This window comes from Peromyscus californicus, unplaced genomic scaffold (assembly GCF_007827085.1).
Source record: "Peromyscus californicus insignis strain IS unplaced genomic scaffold, ASM782708v3 Scaffold_23__1_contigs__length_62951481, whole genome shotgun sequence".
Lineage (NCBI taxonomy): Eukaryota > Metazoa > Chordata > Mammalia > Rodentia > Cricetidae > Peromyscus > Peromyscus californicus.
In genome coordinates this window covers 37,712,611-37,731,289 of record NW_026294534.1, presented here as the reverse complement: position 1 = coordinate 37,731,289, position 18,679 = coordinate 37,712,611, and the positions used below count along the sequence as shown (strand labels likewise).

The 18,679-nt window shown below is 45.2% G+C and overlaps 1 protein-coding gene across 6 annotated transcripts in view; it reads right to left on the bottom strand.

Moving 5' to 3' along the window:
- Positions 1 to 294: 294 nt before the first annotated feature.
- Irf2 (interferon regulatory factor 2) overlaps positions 295 to 18,679 on the bottom strand; it is a 109,310-nt gene continuing 90,925 nt past the window's right edge. For 5 of the 6 annotated variants that reach the window (XM_052752247.1, XM_052752250.1, XM_052752248.1 and 2 more), the window contains exons 7-9: positions 10,717 to 10,881; positions 3,511 to 3,557; positions 796 to 2,296 (exon numbers count right to left, since the gene is read on the bottom strand). In XM_052752247.1, coding sequence (XP_052608207.1) covers positions 1,988 to 2,296; positions 3,511 to 3,557; positions 10,717 to 10,881 — 521 coding nt within the window. In that variant the 3' untranslated portion in view covers positions 796 to 1,987. Of the gene's footprint in view, positions 760 to 795; positions 2,297 to 3,510; positions 3,558 to 10,716; positions 10,882 to 18,679 lie in introns of those variants that run through there. The other variant, XR_008221444.1, reaches the window with a different exon arrangement.

Genomic DNA, 18,679 nt, shown 5'->3' with positions numbered 1-18,679 from the left:
ACATTAACTTAGCAATCTTTTCATAACCCCTAAAGGTGGTAGGGAGGCAGCTAAGTTTTAGTATTCTGAGGAAGCTTGGGCGGTAAGGGAGGTGACCTTCTCAAGGTCGGGGCTGTACCTTGAAATACCAAGGCGTGTATGTGAAGGCAATAAGGATAATTCAAAAGGAGAGAAAACAAATTCCAAGTAGGTGATAGAGACCAGTGTTCTCGAAGTCCTACATTTTAAGAGCAGGGCCTTCATGTAAAGAGCCCAGGTCTTAGAAGATAGAGGAACAGAAGGTAGAACACAACATCTATTTCTCATTTCTAAGTGTTTAATCTGTGCCCAGATATGTAACACAACACAAACTTGAGTTATATGTCTAAGTCTATGGATAAGGACAGAAAACCACTGACATGAGAGGAATCTGCTCACAGCAGAGAGCTGTGGACTAGGGAATAGACTCCTCCAGAAATCCTCCAGGGTTGGGCGCCAGCATCCTGGTCTTGTGCTGCATGGGTCACCTGAGCAGAGGGCCTCCATTTCAGGTCTCCACTGCTACCATGTGCAGTTGTGATAAACGCCCTTTCTGGGCACAGCTGTGATCGGCAACACGTGTGGGACATTCCAACAGGGGTTCGGTGCAGTGCGCATTTGGAAGAGGAAAGTATTCGCAGCCTCACCATAGGAACGTCCTAAGTTTCTCATGGTCAGCAAAGGAAAGCTTGTTGGTCTCCAAGAATAAATCTTTTGTCAGCCCTGATCCATGATTGCACTCTAAACAGACACAGATAAAGCCAGGAGTGATACCCATTAAAAATTGTAACTATATATCATATTCATTTATTATCAATCCACAGGATAATTTCATTGCTACATGAGCTCATAAAAGTTTTTTTTTCACCTTTACAAAATTAAAAAAAAAATGTGCCACAAGGATGTAATAACAACTGCTGATAAACAAGAAAAGGAATCTTAAAATTATAAATTTGCTGTAGAAAAGATAAAAAACAATTATATTTTATTTAGAATTTTACCTTGAATAAAATATTCCCCTGTATAAAAAATAAAAAAGCTTGCTCTGGTTAGAATTAGAGTATTTTCGTCTTCAAATCTGGGAATTTGCATAATATTTCCATGACAGTTTTCCTTTGTACCGCGTGGCGTTCAAGCATAGCAGATTAGAAAGATTTTTTTTCAAGCAGTCTTAAAATGGGACAGCTGTGGAGAAACTAATTTTCTTCTTCCCCTCCTCCTCCTCCTCCTCCTCCAATATGTGGAACATTACCTTTAGGAGAGAAAAGGAGAAAAAGAACCAGGTGGGCTGGGACTGGATGGGTTGGGGAGGGAAGGGTGGATAGTGGGCTGGGACTGGATGGGTTGGGGAGGGAGAAGATGGGTAGTGGGCTGGGATTGGATGGGTTGGGGGTTGGTTAGTGGGCTGGGATTGGATGGGTTGGTTAGTGGGCTGGGATTGGATGGGCTGGTGAGGGGTGGGCTGTGGGGTAATGGGCACAGAGGGGACTCCGAGTGTGCTGTGAAGAAGAGCAAGATCACAAGAAGGCCTATTGTAAGTGCTTCAAGATAAGGTGCAGAAGCAGACTGCAACGTGGCTAGTACTGCCCTATGTACATATTCACAAGAATAAAAAATTCCAGCTAGTTCACATTTTCTCGTCCGTTCTGAGGCATCCACTCCACCATGCTGGCCTTGACCGTAGGCAACGCAGCACCTCCACTGCCCGTGTGGCTGTTGGTCCATGAACTTGAGGGAGTAGCCTTGGGAGATCCAGCAGGTTCTAGAGATATGCATCTACCAAGGGGCTGGAGTCCTGAGTTTAAAAAGAAGCCCCAGCCCTGGAGTTGGACACAGCAATCAATATTCTATTGACAAGGCTTTTTCCCTTAGATTTGTCTAAGATAGGTATCAGAGAGAAAAATAAAATACAAACAAACAACAACACAAAGCTAAGAAATCCCAACAACCACCAGAGAGAGTCAAAGGCTTAACAGCTCTTGACACGGGCCTGGGTGATATCAGAGGTCTTCTTGATGACGCTGGCCCGGGCCTCCCTGTCCGGCCGGCTGCTGCTGGGTGTGGGGGTCACTGGGGCAGGGAGAGAGAGGTCTGTAAACGGGGGCCAGGAGCTGTTGTAAGGCATTGGACAGCTCTCTTCTTTGATGGTGACCTGCAGATCTGGCTTGCTGGAAGTGACAAAGGTCGCCATGCTGGGCAGCAGGTAGGTGCTCCGTGTCCCCATGTTGCTAAGGTACTGTTTGCCTTCAATGTTCCTCTTCCGCCAGTGTGGTTTCCCCTTTCAGAGAAAACAATCAGGATATATATATGTATATGTGTATATATATATATATATATATATATATATACACACATATATACACACACATATATGTATATATATACATATATACACACATATATATGTATATATATAATGTGTGTGTCACACACACACACACACACACACACACACACACACACACACACCGTCTTTTCCTTTCCATTGAATGCCACATACAATGCAATGGCTTCTCTTACTTTTCAAATAATTCCCATTTGCTATCTCCCAGTAATCTGGCCAAGACTCTTCTGCAAAGACACAAAATAAGGTGGCAGCTTGGCTTCTGGTTCCTGTGTCCAGGCTGCATAGTTTCCAGCCATAGTGGATGGCCCAACCTAATTAGTTATCCCGAATTTTCAGAGGAGGACAGTAAAGAGCTTAGGAACAGTCAGCCAACGCTCTTCGATTGCTTTTTAAGTGGATAGGGCTGAGATCCACATTCTCTGAACTGCAACTGGCCTCACAGCTGCCAGGCAGAAAAGGAGGTAACGTCTTTGGAGAAGCCAGATCATAAAATACGCCAGCATGGATGCCTACTGTCTTCTCAGAATCCCTGACCTTGGAATAGTAGGAATTCAACCAAACATCAGCTTCTTCTCCAGCCCCCCTTCCTCCCCATCAACACTGAAGCCATTTCCTGCCATTGTGTGAGCCTGGCCTACAGAGGAGACGCTAGAAGCAGGTTGGCAGGGAGCGGAGACTGGACACACCCGGCTCTCTGCAGGACCACTCAAGGAGGGGACTGATCTGTGTGAAGATAATCTTGCTAGCTGTTCCTGATGCTGACTTCTGCCCACTGCTTTGGGCTGGGCAGGCCACTCTATTCCTGTTGGCAAAGCAGGATGTTTACAGCCAGAAGAATATCAATATTTCCTGGCCTTGACTTCCATTTTCTCTTCCAGCCATGTCAAATTCACCTCTCTTTCTGAGGGGCGCCTTTTATTCCTTTCTTCCCACCCAGCGCTCAGCACCACATTTTACAATTCAGAATAAAAAGCTACGGTAAATTTTAAGGTTATGTACATTCACTGTCTTGTGTCTGTCTCTGTCTCTCTCTCACATCACACACACACACACACACACACACACACACACACACACACACACACACACGGATCCAAAAGTAAAACCCACGCTTTAAAACAAGAGGCAACAGGAAGCCGGCTCACCTCTGCGTTCTCCTCATCACTAGGCACGCTGTCGGTAGTTTCGCTTTCTGTCGAGAAAGAAAAACAGAAATATTCTTGTTGCTCAAGCTATTTTGGAGGCTCAGGAAGTATCTTGAAAACCTATGCCAGCACTTCAGAAATATGAAACTACACACACCCTCTCCCTCCACTTTGTGGGGTCAAACACTTCCAGTGGGACAAGCTGAGTGAATTTCCATTCTCTGCTTGCTCCCCTAAGAGAAGCGGGGCTTTGGAGCTGAGTGGAGGGGCTTGCTCTACAAGGCTATGCTGCCACAGCCTCTGCCTCCCGGGGTTCGGAGCGGCGCTGGAGGGATCTTCTCCTCCCTGAAGTTCTGTCCACAATGCCACACACTATCTTCTTCTAGTCCATCCCCGTTGTCACAGGAAGTCCCGACACAGTGAAATTTTCCAAGAAGTCTTCCTGAATCTCTCCTTGCCCCCTCCTGTTTTTAGTAGCCTCCCTTAGATTTATAGAGATCCAGCTTCTACTGGGGTTTTAGCAGATGGCAGCCATGTTGTAGATGCCCCAAGACCTTCATTCGAAGTTTACCACCTTTGGGCCCATCCCCTTCAGTGTGGGCAGAAACTGTGACTTGCTTTTAACCAACAGAACACAGTAAAGACATAAACATGAGCAAGAGCATGCCATCAAATAAGATTGAACCCGTCTTTTGTTTGCTGGCTGTGTCTGGGAGGCCCACATGGCACATTTAAGCTAAGGGCGGCTTCTAGGTAAAAGCTCGCGAGAAACTGCGGATCTCTCTGTTCAACACTTTGCAAGGAATTCAATTCTGCCCGATGCTGTGTGAGCCAGTGGCTGAACAGTTGTCGCCCAGATGAGCCAACACCTGAGGACTGACTGGTTAGCAAGGCTCTGCTGCCAAGAATCCAGCTAAGCCACACCTGGACTCCCACCCCACAGAGACTGTGAGATAGTAACTGTGTATTGTGTTAAGCCATGACATTTCTGGTCATACTGCGACAGGGCAATAGCCGGTCCATTATAACCCTGATTGGACCTGCGGGCTGTGAGACACAGAGAAAAGTTCTTAACCGCAGTGAGCTACAGTTACCCACCACTTTCCAAAGAGGATTCCATGCTGAGTAAGTGAGAGAGTGTTTGGGGGTTTGGCCCAGCACGGAGCTGACACACAGTGCCTGCAATATCATTGGTGTTCACCACTAAATTTACACATAGGGCTGGACACAGCAGAGTAAAATTTAGTAACTGCTGATTACACATCATCCGTACGTTAGGCTTTCAAAATTAAAAAATGACACCGAACAGTTTTTTCACTGTTCACCACCACTGCAAAATTAACGCATGGAGAGTAGAGCATCTAATACAGATGCTCATAGGTCATTTTGTCTGGATCATTTATTTGACTGATAAGAGCTGGGCATTTAGAGAACTAGAGCAAGGCTCGGCTAGAGCCTTTGTATACAGTCTGTTCATCTTACAACGATCCTAAGTCAGAAAGCAGCTGCCATCATGTGGCAATATGTCCTCTAGAGCTTTCGACCCTCACCCACCCTGCCACTACTGAGGGAGATTAGCTTCTAGCTGCATGCCTGCCTACCCGACAGCAGAGTTAAGATCCAATGGCTCCAGGCCATCCAGAGCCCTCTGCATCATTCCGATCACGGACCAGAGACTGGTCTTCCCACATGGATCAAGTGAAAGAGCAAATGGACAGACTGTACCCCAGTGCATTCCTTAGACAGACAGCCAGCATGTGAGATCCACAAGTCTCACCCAGGAATGCTTTTTTGCATGACTCTCAGCCACTGTTCTCCAGGGACTTCAGACAGGCCTGGGAGATGGTCACAGACTGACCAAAAATCGGATCTTTTGCTCCTCCAACTCGGAATGTTCTGCCCCCAAACAGCCCCATACAGGGGGCACAGATGCCGTGAGGAAGCCTAGGTCTTAGCTGACAGTGGTCTGGGCTACGGAGACAATCCCACAATAGGCACAAGGAATGTTTTCAGGCAGAAGAAAGCGAAGACCAGAAAAGGAAACTGCCCTCCAAACACAAAAGTCACATGAACTCAGCCTCCAGGGGAGGCAGGACTGCCACTCCCAAGAAGAAAAACGAGAAATGGAGATGTTGAGAAACCTGCCAAGTCTCGGACTGAGTCAGCAGAGGAAAGAAAACAAAACTGTACTTCGGATCCCAGAGTCGCAAACAGAGCATGGAGACTGCCTTCCTGCTGGCACAACTTCAAGGTCCCCTTTCTATTTTCATGCTTAGCTTTGTTTGTGCTCTGAAGCCAAAGTTTCGCTTCCTTCCACGTGCATCAAGCCCCCTCTCCTCCTCATGACTCCCCATAAATCCGTCTGTGCCTTTTCCCTTCGAAGAAAAGCAAGCACACAAAGCCACCAGGCATGCGCTGGGAGGCCGAGGGTTCAGAGAAAGGAGCTGTCTACATCAAGGTCCTAGGATCCCACAAGCTCACGCCACAGTTGTTGGAGGGTTTGGAAGTTAGATGCCAGGCTAAACTCCTTGGTAAGACTTTGAACAGTCCTGGTAGGGGATGAGAATGTTCATTTCCTGTAAATACCCAGCATGCAACTAGAGGAATAAAGTTGTGGCTCCGAGACGGCACACGTCCTCTGCCCTTGTTTTTTTCGGCTGACACAAATGCTGGCTGGAGAGACTCATATCTAAACAATGTAGTGATGGAGGGAGCCTCTCCACTTCAGGAACGGGGCATAAGGGTTTGGATCTTAACTGTCTCCCAAAGGTTCAAGTGTTGAAGACCTGGTCCCCAGATGACGGTGATGCCGAGATGGGCTGGAAACTCTAGGAGGTGAGTTTGGGGACATTGGGACCCCCAGCTTCTTCTGGTCTTTCTTTCCCTTCATAGCCACCATGGTCTGAGCAGCTTAGCTCCACCGAGTGCTTCTGGCCATGCCGTTCTGTTCTATTACTTGGCCCAAAGCAATGGAGCCAAGTAGCTATGAATTGAAATCTCTGAAACCGTGAGCCATGATGTCTTTTGGTCTCTTAAAGTTGACTACCTCACATGTTTAAAGCACTGTGAGATGGACTAACACTCTGGTTTATAATTCTGATTCTTACAGAGAAAGCAGCCTCGAGAGTCTTCAGCCGAGGAGATGCAGGTGCCTGGGGCTCCCGTCTGAGGATCCCAAAGTTTACTTTTAGATGAATGGCGGTTTTTAGAACTATTACTCAATATCTGGCTCCCAGTCCTCATTCCTGCTCTCTTGGTGTTCCTCCACCAGAGCCATTTCCAGACTCACTCCTTACATGACAAATGAGTTCCCTGCAGCTGCAGCTTCCAGATCAACGTGACTGCCAAAACGTCAATGTGCATTATGTCACTTCCCCCTTTTATTAGTTTGGATCCTTCTCAAACTGACTTCCAATACAAACGGAATGAAAAAAAAAAAAAAAAAGATTGAAGCTGCTTTGCAAGCATGGCCCGAAGAAGCTGAAATATTTACAGAGTAGTAGCAGGTACATGAAGAAATGATTTCACCTTTCTGGCCCGTTTTCCTACAAGCAGCTAAGAGGGAAGAAAGTGATTTGGACCCGGATCCGATGACATCAAGGGCTCTTCCTGAGTGCCAGTTCTGGCATCATGACACTTCAGCCCAGGTTTTAACATCTGCCTGGAGGACACATATTGCCAAACCACCTCGAGAACATCACGGAGAAGGAGAAGAAGATATATTTTATGGAACACATTATTGTATTATGTGATAGCTGATATGTTTTCTGGAAGGCTCTCATTCAACAAAATACGATTAGCATTGATTTCTTTCCATATAATTTCCTCAATTACATTCACTAGAAGATGTAACCAATCACTCAGCAGCTCAAATCCGAATCTTAGTCTCCATGCCAAAACACCTTTGCCTCATTCACAACATATGTATGGTTTCCGGGAGAACGATGCTTGGCTACCTGCACAACCTCTGCTCTCTTGAGTATATAACCAACTGATTCTGCTTCCTACGCAGACCTGGTTTCCGCCTCCTTTCTTCTGAGTTACCATCATGGTTTCCTTTTACTAAACCAACCCTCTAGTCAAATCCTACGGAGATGTGGCATACAGCCACATCAAAATACAGTGAGGGCTTGGCCATACAGGCCAGTGGTGGAGTGCTTGTTTTATCATGCCCTGAAGCCTTGCAAAAATAACTATGTAAACAAACAACAAAAAATGACTATGCCTTAGTGCTTCCTTAGCCCGGGTTTGGAAACATACTTTCCCCACTCTGAAAATATTATCAAACAAAGTAGAATTTTCTATCAGCTTAAAGTATCCAATGCAAACACTTCCTTCCACCCAAAGACACTGCCTCAGCTCCTTCTTAGCTTGACAATTAAATAATACAGTAGAAGACAGAGCTGCAAAGCTGAATGTGGTTCTGTGACATTCCTAGGATGATATATCAGTGATCTTTAGAGGAAAAAACTATTCAACAACAACCTCCAAATAGCAGGTTCCTGGGCAGGAGAATGAAGGTGGTTGAAATTTGAATGTGCAGTCTGCACAAAGGATCTCTATTATGAAAATAAGCAAACAGCCTATGCTACTGATGAACATAAAATCAAAAGGTGAGGCTGGGTGGTGGTGGCACACACCTTTTATCTCAGCACTTGGGAGGCAGAGGCAGGTGAATCTCTGTGAGTTCGAGGTCAGCCTAGTTTATAAAGAGAGTTCCAAGACAGGGTCTGAAAGCTACACAGAGAAACCCTGGAAGACTTGATCTAGCCATGGTCAGTAATAGAGAACTTTGTAACATGTCTTCAAGTCTAGAAAGGACCAGCAGCAAAACATTTTGGCTCTATCCAATAAGCTTCCCTCTGTGAGATTCTGGAGAATTCTGACAATGAAAACAATGGAATGAACCAAATACCAGGTTGAAAAGCTGGGCTCTCACAGAAATCCATGCTGTATCTGTCCTGCCCCGGAGCTAAGACCCTTCCTTTGAAATCTATGCAAGTGTCCCAGAATGGGGAAGGAAATTTTCATTTTTCTCCACATATCAGCTGTTCTCAGGATGCCTCTGCTAAGGCAAAATACCACTGCTGACAGAACAGCAAGACGGTCTTTTCAAAATCCCCAAGAAAACCTCAAACAGGTAGACCCATCTGCTTTAAGGCTCCACCCCTCACACCCGACACCCTGTTTAACAACTACAGCAGCTGGGTGACTTAGAAGAAAGCCAAGACTTCAGCCTTAGCTCTGCAAATATAAGCAAAATAAAATACTGTAGTGCTTAATGCTACCATTGTTTCTGCATAAAGATTTTGGTCTACCTCCTCTGGTTGGTCCTTTGACAATCGAATGAGACTATGTGACCCTGTGTAGCAACCTGGTGAGTGTCTAAGAACATCTACACATGGATATATCTGTTACTAGTTTCTCATTCCTAGACTTACATTAGCCTTAGAGTCCTCATTTTGGAAGAGGAGAAAATAACATTTAGTCCCTTGATAATTAAGCAAGTCAATCAATACAAACCCTTATAAGCATTTAGCATAATCCCCAGAGAACAATAAACACACAACAAACAATAGAGTTATTGGGCCCTGGCAAAGACAAAACGAGACGGACACATGTAAGAGTTCAAACTATGTCTGATGAATGAATGACTGATGGCCAATTGTTTGGCCGGTTATAGGATTCCTGTCACAAACCTTCTTTCTCACGTTCTTTTCACACTCCTAACACAAAAGCAAGTTATGATGTACGCTAAGTAAAATAAGCCACTCCCAAAAGGGTAGAGACTGCAAGATTCCGCTCACAAGAGCCCACGGAGTAGACAGAAAATAGACTATTGGTCCTCCAGATTCGGGTAGAGGGGTTCATATTTAATGGGTGCATCATTTTAGTTTTAGAAAATGAAAGACTTCTGGAGGTAGGGGGCAGTGAAGGTTGTAACACCACGAACACACTCAAAGCCATTCAACTGGACACTTAGCAAATGGCATGTTCGTGAGATATGTATTTTACCACCACAAAACATAAATTCAAAAAGAAAGCTGGCAGCTGGGAAATATGAGGTTAATTGATTTGCTGACAATTTACAAGCAACTGATGTTTGGACGAACTCTGTCACACAAGTCTGGGCTGTCCCTGTGTGGCCTCCAAAGCATGCAAACAGGCCTGGGGAGAGGGTGATCCCTTTGCTAGAGCTGACTGGCCTTTCCCAAGCCTGGGCCTCTGGGGTTTTTTTGTTTGTTTGTTTTGTTTTGTTTTTTAATAGTTGCAAGCAAGAACACTGACTCAGAATTAAGGTTTCCTAGTTGTGATTGAGTTCTAAAAGCTCAAATGGAGATGGTCAGGAAGGCAGCGTAAAATGACGTAATTCTGGTGACAGAAGGAGCCTTCACTTTCTCAGTCTGTGTCTAATCCTGTAATTCTGCCTCGACTAATTTCTGCAACGATGGGATCAGTCCCCAGGAGTAGAAATGGCCTCAGTTGCCCAGTTCAGCTACAAGGAGCACTATATAACAAGGAAGGAAGGAGGGGAGGGAGAGAGGGAGGGAGGGAGGGAGAGAGGGAGGGAGGGAGGGAGAGAGGGAGGGAGGGAGGGAGGAAGGGAGGAAATATATGGACAGGGCAAGTAAAGCTAGTGAAATGGATTAGATCTAGCAATGACCTCGAAGCTGAAGGCTGAGTTCAACTCCTGGCCAGGACACTTATTGGCCAGGGGACCTTGAGAAAATTCTTTCACTTCCACAAACAGAGACTCTAGAAAAGATGATTTCTAAAGCCCTATCCACCTTAATAAAATCTAGATGCCATCAAACCACTCTGACCCCAAAGTCTGTTAACTTAGGCAAGCACCTTACAAGTGAATTTCAACTCCTTCGTGCCAGACCTTTTTGAGTCTTGGCCAGGTCTCAGTCACTGTATCATTTGTTGTATGTTCATGATGACTATGAAGCACTTACCCCAGGAAATGTTATTTGTAGTCCTCAATGAACCATATCATGGGCCGTTAAGAAAAGGAATGCCATAAATACCTCTCCTGACAGAGGTGTCCAAGATGTTGTCAAGAACGTAAGAGTAGGAATAATTCCACAATGATAATTTCTAGTACAGAACAGAGATGTCTTGTGGTGGGGTGAAACGGGGCGATGCTAGACGTGGCGGTCTGCTTCCTATTCAGTCTCCACGTCACCCTCCTGCTCCCCTTACCTGCGTAGGAAGACACAGGAGAAATCTGTAGAGGGTAGAGCTCGCTCATGCTGACTGGCTGGTCGTCGCTCTCGGTGGTCACTTCCACAACTTGGCAAATGTCTGGCGGGTTAGTGACAATCTCTTGATCTTCAATGCTGCTGTCCAGATGGGATTGTCCTACAACTTCAAAGGACAGGAGACCATCATCCCTCAGAGTCTCTAGACTTCAGGATTACCCACTCTCAAACAGAAAACTCTCCTCAGCTCAGGCAGGCTGCCAACTAGGGTTCAATTCCTGGCCTCCCCACGTCACCAGCCAGGAAGCTGAAAACCAAACTTGAGTTCTGAGTTAATGTCTCAGAGAAGTAGCCTGCAATGAGTTGGCCCAGATGTATCCCCCCGAAGGCCTGCGAATGGTACACCCTGGTGACAGTGGATTGAGTCTCAAACTCAACCTGATCATGGCCAAGACCTCAGGCTGCATCTTGACCAAACGACTCTCAGGCCAGATATCCTAACTCTCTAAACCCAACCTGGTACTGTTTTCTGCTCTTGCTCTGCAAGACAGTGCTGTGTTTATTTTCAGGATTCTGTGGTCCAGACAGAATTGTCAAACCTTCACAAGAAGGAAAAAACACAAAAATCTACCCACTGTGCCATTTCCGGCTGAATGGAAAGGGGAAGTTCTTCTCATACCTTTCCTGATCTGAATGTGTCTGACTGTCCAAAATATCAGAACAATGACATGGTGCCCTGAGTCTAGCAAATGTTAATAGCATTAACTGCCCAAACACTGAGAAGATGGATTAAATACTCTGAAATTGCTTCCATATATTTTAAGCTAAAATCTTTCTTTTCGTGAAGGAAACAAATGACTGTGGGTTACCCAGACTCAACTGATACATCGACAACACACTCCCTCTGCTAAGGCTCAGGGGGCATCACAGAAGAGAAGGCAGAGAGACTGTAAGAGCTAGAGGACCAGGGAGTCTACTGTGAGATAGTTTCTTCTAGATAAGACAAGGAAGATGTACCGATGAAATCTCCACCATATAGTTGTCTAAACAAGAACTGAACGTGACAATACCAGCTGACGTGGGGGACATCTCACGTGGCCTCACCTCTAGGTAATTAATGACTAGTCTTCTCCTCTAACTGGTTACCAATACCAAGTGGTCACCCCTAGAAACATACGCACATGAGCAACAATAAATGGAATCATCGAGTTATATTTATGTATATATAATTAAAGAATAAGGTCAAAAAACTAAAACTGAAATTTTTATTTGGGGACAATAATAAATTAGATTCATACTGCAAACCATGGAGGTTGACTTTTTCCACTTAGCAAAATTCCCCAGCAAGACACCAAGCTACGTGTACCCACAGTCAGTTCTCTGTTGCTGGTGTACACATCCTGCTGTACAACTACTGTAAACTATTGGAGAACATATTCCAGCAGTTTAGCTATCCACCCATTGAAGGATGCTTGGGCTGACACCAGTCTTTGCCTAGCACAGACAAGATTGCTGTGAACATTTGTGTTCAAGTTTTCCACAAACATGTTTCCATTTCTCTGGGATAAACTTCCAAGCGTCTAATTGCTGGCTCATACGGAAATTCCACGTTTAGCTGCACAAAAATCAGCCAAACTGTTTCCCGGGGCGGGCGCATATTTTACATTCTCATCAGCAGTGTCAGAGTGATCTAATTTCTCCTCATCCTTGCCAGGATTTGGGTGGTGTTACCATTTTTATTTTGACTATTCTTCTAGGTAAATAATGAGAGTCCACTATGTCTTTAACTGCAGTGTCTCTGATGCTATGTTCTAACTTCAAATGGAATTGACTGTATACTGTGTCAGCAGCTAATTGGATTAAATGTCCCTGAAAATTGGCTCCAATTAATAAAGGGGAAAAAAGTAGTGTGCTAACACATTTTCCTAAGGTCCTCAAAGCACAAGGCTACCATAACCAACATGGTGCTTATGTACTTGGAAGTTATTTTAATGTTTCAATCATCACACTGAAGCACCAGTAACCTGATACAGACGAAGGAACCTTGGTCACCGAGAGGCAGAGTGGCTTATCCACAACTCACAGTGTGGTTCTGCACAGTGCTCTGTTCCTCTCCCTTTCTCATTCCTCTGCAAAGGCAAAATGTTTTGTTTTTACCAGAAGAGGCCACATTCCAGTCTCTCTGAAAGTTATCTACTGTCAACAGCTCTGGTTTTAGCCACTCAAAGTATCTCTTCAGCTGACAAATTATTTATAACTTTGAACACACTTTTCAAGATATATTTTATTATTAAATGTGTATGTGTGCATGTGAGTGTAAGAGCCCTCAGAGGCCACAGGCTTTGGTTTCCATTGGAGCTTGAATTACAGGCATTTGTGAGTCCTGGGAACTGAACTCAGGTCCTCTGCAAGAGCAGGACAAACTTTTAACCACTGAGCCATATCTCCAGCCCCAGTATTTTTTTTAAAAAACATTTACATCTTCTGGGCATGGTGGTGCACACCTCTAATCCCAGCACTTGAGAGGCAGACACAAGAAGATCTCTGAGTTCTAGGCCAGCTGGTCTATAGAGTGAGTTACAGGCTAGTCAGGGATACATAGTGAGACCCTGTCACAGACACACATGCACACGTGTGAGCATTTGTACGTGCGTGTGTTTGCTATGTGCGTGTGTGTTCACGTGTATGTGTGTGTGTGTATGTGTGCATGCACATGCACATGTGGCATGTGTGTGAGTGTCTGCAGATGCCAGAAGAAAGTATCAGATCCCTGGGGCTGAGTTGTGAACCTCCTAGAGTGAGGCTGAGACTTGAACTGAGGTCCTCTGGAAGAACATCTCTCCAGCCCTTGGCTGATGTATTTTTAAGCAAGTCTCTGTTTTAATTGCTTTAGGAGCACAATGAGGGTATTATCTGGTTTCTACTCAGGGAAAGTGGTGCTGAGAATTCATCGGATCTTTAATAAAGGGAGGTTAGGAAAGGGGACCTGGGTGTGATGAGAGAGCACACAGAAGGGGAGGGAATCTGGATACTGTCTGGGTTTCTCTGGCAGCAAAAAAAAAAATTAAAGAGAAGAAAGACAAGCCACACATGGAGGCAGAGACCTAAGGTCTTATTTCCTACTTCGGAGCATCCCATTTTGAGTGTGAGGACATCAGCTGAGCCGTTCCCTAGACTCCGGGTGCTGACACTGCATTCTCTGTGGTTTCCTTTGCCTCTTCTCCCAAGCAAAGCCAATGAAAGGGAAACAGAGAAAATGGCAAGAAGACAAAGCTTTACCCTACTCAAAGTCCTACAAAATAGCTGGGTGATGATAAAAAAAAAAAAAAAAAAAAAACCAACAGAAAAAAAAAACAAGCAGGTGTGTGTGTGTGTGTGTGTGTGTGTGTGTGTGTGTGTGTGTGTGTGTGTATGTATGTATGTGTGTGCGTGCACATGCACGCATCCATGTACAGTACATGCATGAAGCAGAAGGGGCAAAGGAAATAGACGCCATTTCCATTGAAACTTTACTTCAGCCAAGGCCTCTTTAATTTCAATGCTCCAAAGCCCCTTCTTCCTTTGTGCTGTCACTCCTCACAGCGACAGGAAGCTGGCTGTGACTGTAAACAACGGCGCAGCTCAGGTATCTTTTGCATCTGTCCCTTTGTTCTGCCCAGGAGTCCTTTCTCTCTGTTCTTTTCCTCACAATGCCCAGCTTAGTTATTCAACCAACCCAGACTAGGGGAGCACCTGCTTGGCACACACACTGCTCTCTGGTCCTGGCAGAGAGGGTGCTATGGCGACAGACGAGGAATAGGTTTGTGAGAAGTCTGGAGGGCTGGAGGCCAGCATATAGCCATCTAGGGAGGAAGGCAGAGAAAGACTGTAAGGGAAAAAGAAGGGGATGAAATCCAGAGGGAGATCAAAGGAGGAAGTCAAGGGGTTTTTGTTGTTGTTGTTGTTGTTGTTGTTGTTGTTGTTGTTTTTTGTTTTGTTTTTCCACAGCTGGAAAACCAAGGACTTCAATAAGGCAGGGCTCGGGGAGACAGCAGCTGAGTTTGGGTACTGCTCAGATGGCCCTATTTTCTAGAGCCCTTCCTGAGGCTGACCCACAGACTCACCTGCACCTTTCATACCCTGTAGCTGGAGCTCCGCCCAAACTGTATGACCTGGCAGTACATCTTGATTTCCTGCCTCTGCTGCTTCTTAACCCCGTGCGTCTTTATGTCACCTTTTACCTGCGTGCACAGTATCCCCTGAGAGCTGAGAACTGCCATCAACACTTCCTGTCATCCATCACGGTCCAGGCTCATGGCTGGCACCAGCAAAGGGCTCAATAGACTTTTCCTGAACCGGTAATAAGTGAAGGGATTCAGGCTCAGTGACTAAAGCCAGAGTCTGTGAGGAGTTCACAACTCACAAGTATGGGACATGACATTAATGCTTTCTGGCAAATTTCTGGCTTTTTTTAAAACTTTCCACAGTGAAAAAGACAAAACAGACAATATTGGTATGAGAAGGTAGGGGTAAGAAAGTTTTGGGTTGATGAAAATATTATACCTTGACTATGCTGCTAGTTACACAACCTAACACATTGTCTACACTTGGAGAATTGCCAGGGCTGGGGGCGTAACTCAGAGGTAGAATTATACACCTAAAAGGAGTTAATTTTGTCCTCGATTTCACCTAATATACATGACTTGAGAGAAAATGCAGACTAGTAGCTCCATTTCAATTATCAGTGGATCCTGAACACTGGCTGCTAGGACAGACAGCTAAGGTTTTGTCTTCTGGGCTAAGAACTAGACGCCCAGTCTCCACAGTTACATTATCATCTCTGAGAGCAGACTTCCTTCATAGGGCTGTGCGATTTTTGAGAAGGAAGCAGGTTCCTCCATCCGCATACTGGCGAAAGCTCTTTGGAAAAGTCCTGACTCTCAACCGCAATCCCTCCATAGAAACAGGGAAAGCCCAGCGTCTGAGGAGTCCTGTGGGTGTCTGCCAATCATGTCTCTTTCTACAGCACACCTCCAGGTGCCAGATAATGAGTAACCTGACTGAAAAATAACAGTAAAATTCAACTTTCCCAGCACACCCTCTGAAAGTCTCCCAACCCTGTAAGGAACGTGCCCTGCAATTATGACCCCCATTTTAGATAGAATTAAAAAGACATAATCAAGCAAAGGTCAGCCAGCTAGTACATGACAGATCCGAGAAGTCAAGGTCAGCTTTTCTTTGACTCCAAATTTCAATTCCTGTGACATGGTCTCCCTAAATACAGTTCAAACTGAACGACTTTTACTTCCTAAGTCCCTTTCAAGATAAAGCTTTTCAAATCACGCCTTAATGAATCATTGGGCCCATAACCAACAGTGAAAACTTTTTTTCACCAGCTTCCTGTTTGATGCCAGGAATTCTCAGCTGGGTTAGCAAGCAAGAAATCCACCAAGTTCATCCAACTTAGTAAGGTCAGGGCCTTATGCAAAGTCACCCTCGGGAATGTAACTTTGTCTGGATCTAGTTTCTGAGAATCACAACAATATTATTCATAGCTGGTTACTGATGGACCAGTTCGATGGCTTAAAAGGTCATTCATTACTTTATTAACAATTGTTGAGTTGATGCAAGGCCCCACCTGAGAAAGCATCTTGCTCTCCGACTTCAGGGAAAGGTCTTTAGAGCAGAGACTATTGGAAACAGAAAGGCCCTTGAGCGGACTGGGCCTATCATTTTACAGTTTAAAGAGCTAAAATGCTGAGGTGAGGTAAATTGCCAGGGTTACCAGGTAGTTACAAGGCCGAGCAATGAACTCACTGGCTGTGTGTATAAAACCAGACCATCGACATCTCACTATCAGGAGAGATGTAGCTTTAGGCGGTTTGAGGATTGAAACTGCTAATACACAGTGTACAGGGAAACACTTTTTCTACTCAGATGCATGTTAATTTGATTTTGGAAATATAATCATCCTATCTTCCTTCTAAACAGAGGATGACCAACTGCCCATTTCATTTGACCCTCACACCTCCCTGCAGTGTGTAGGATCAGTACTATCATTTCCATTTTATACAGTATTGTCTCTTTCCATTTTACAGATAATAAAGCAGGTCCTGTTCCCAATTCGCATATACAGAGTCTCATATTTTATGAATCAAAAAACTGCAAAAGTAGGTCTAGAATCCAAGTCCATGAACAGAGCGCTCATCTCTGTCAAATGTGGCAACCTTTCTTTTTTTTTTATAAAATAAAAGCCAACGCTAGGTTGGGAGAGAAAGAGTCAAAATAGGGTTAGGAACGGAAGGCCAGGGTTGAGTCCTAGCATGGCTCAGCTGGCTGGGCTATCTCCTTAGGTTACTCCTAAGTTTCCTCAACTAGTTGAGACAGGTATAGGAAGAAGCAAGAGTGGAGCTGCTGCTGAGGGGACTCTTCAACCTGAGAGCTCACAGTGTCGCATGCTACTTTACAAAGCAGAGCACACAGGGCTTCCCAGGAAAACTCAGTAGAGTTCATCAGCATCTCGGAGGTCAGCGATCTGGAAGCAGAAACACGAGCAGAGTGTGCTGGGCAAGCGGCCTCACTTGGCAATGCAGTGAGAGCCCTGGCGCCGCTGCTTGGTCCTAAGGTCTCCTCCCATCAGCCTCCTTTTCAGCCGCTTGCCACCTACAGTTAGATCATCCAGGCTACTTCAAGTTCAAACACAGTCTGAACATGACAGGCAGAGACGGGTGATGTCAGACATGAAGAAGACTCCAGTGCGGTTTTGCGTTGGAGGCAATGGTCAAGTAGTAATAAGAGCATTCCCCAAAACATCACTGTGTGACCGAGGAATGGGTAGGAAGAGGGGAGAATGGAAGCAGAGCCCAGATGAGAAGCAAAGTATGGTTAGAAACAGTGTCGGAACTAGAAGATGGAGCAGAGGACAGAGGGAGGACCTGGCAGTTAATTATCAACAGGAAGAAGGGGAGGAGAGAAAAACCTCATGGAAACATGACAGCCTTCCTAAGCACATAAAAAAAAAAAAAACCTCCATAAGGCTAGAAAAAGAAAACAACATCCAAACACCACCACCTTTGGCTCCCGGTTAGCACATGGTGACTGTCCCACCTGTGTAACCCAGCTCTAGGGGACCTAAGCTGCCAAAGGAAAAAAAAAACAGCATAGTATCTGTTCTGTTACCTGAATTTTGAGGCTCTGCTAAAACACAAAACAAACAAACAAAACCTATTTAAGGCTAAGGTTGCACAGCTCAGCCCTGGAGTGTTCGTCTAACATACATGAGGTCCTGGGTTCACTCCCCAGCAACTCAGAAATTAAAGAAAAGGCAAAGAAAATCAGGCTCCTGAAACCTGAGCTTTGCTTTAAATAAAGCTAATCGAACTGGAAGAAACTGTCAGAAAAGGCAGTCAGTCCTCCAAGGTGCGTTTTGAATAACTAAAATTAAGACAAAATACATTACTTCCTAACTATCCTGTATCCAGCCACTTTAGGTTGCTTTATGCCCATAATAAAACTGTTGAATAGCGCCCCTTGTTTCTGGTGATCTCTGCCTTAGCCAAGGGTGGGGCTCCCTTTTATCAAGAAACACAATGGGACTGTAAAGCAAGGCCTCAGTGAGTCAGGCAGAGCGAGGCACCTGCAGGCTTCTTGGACCGGCCTGCAGCTCCTTCCCTTACAGCTCAGCAAAAGCTCTGCTACCTAGGGCAGGAGGCCAGTGGGGCACCCTCAGAACAATTCGACACGCTGCTGGCTTCTCCCACATCTTAAACACATAAGCCACCACACACCCTACCAAAATTCAATGCTTAAGGAAAAAAAAAGCCTCCCCTTCCTTAGAGGGGTAACAGGGATAGGTGTTCTGGTTGCTAAACCTGTGACTTTAACCACTCAGAGCAAAGGAACTTCAGAAGACACAATTCATTCAGCAAGGGGACATTACTCTCTTTTTGGACTGCCCGAAGATGCTACCAGATGTTATGGAGAGG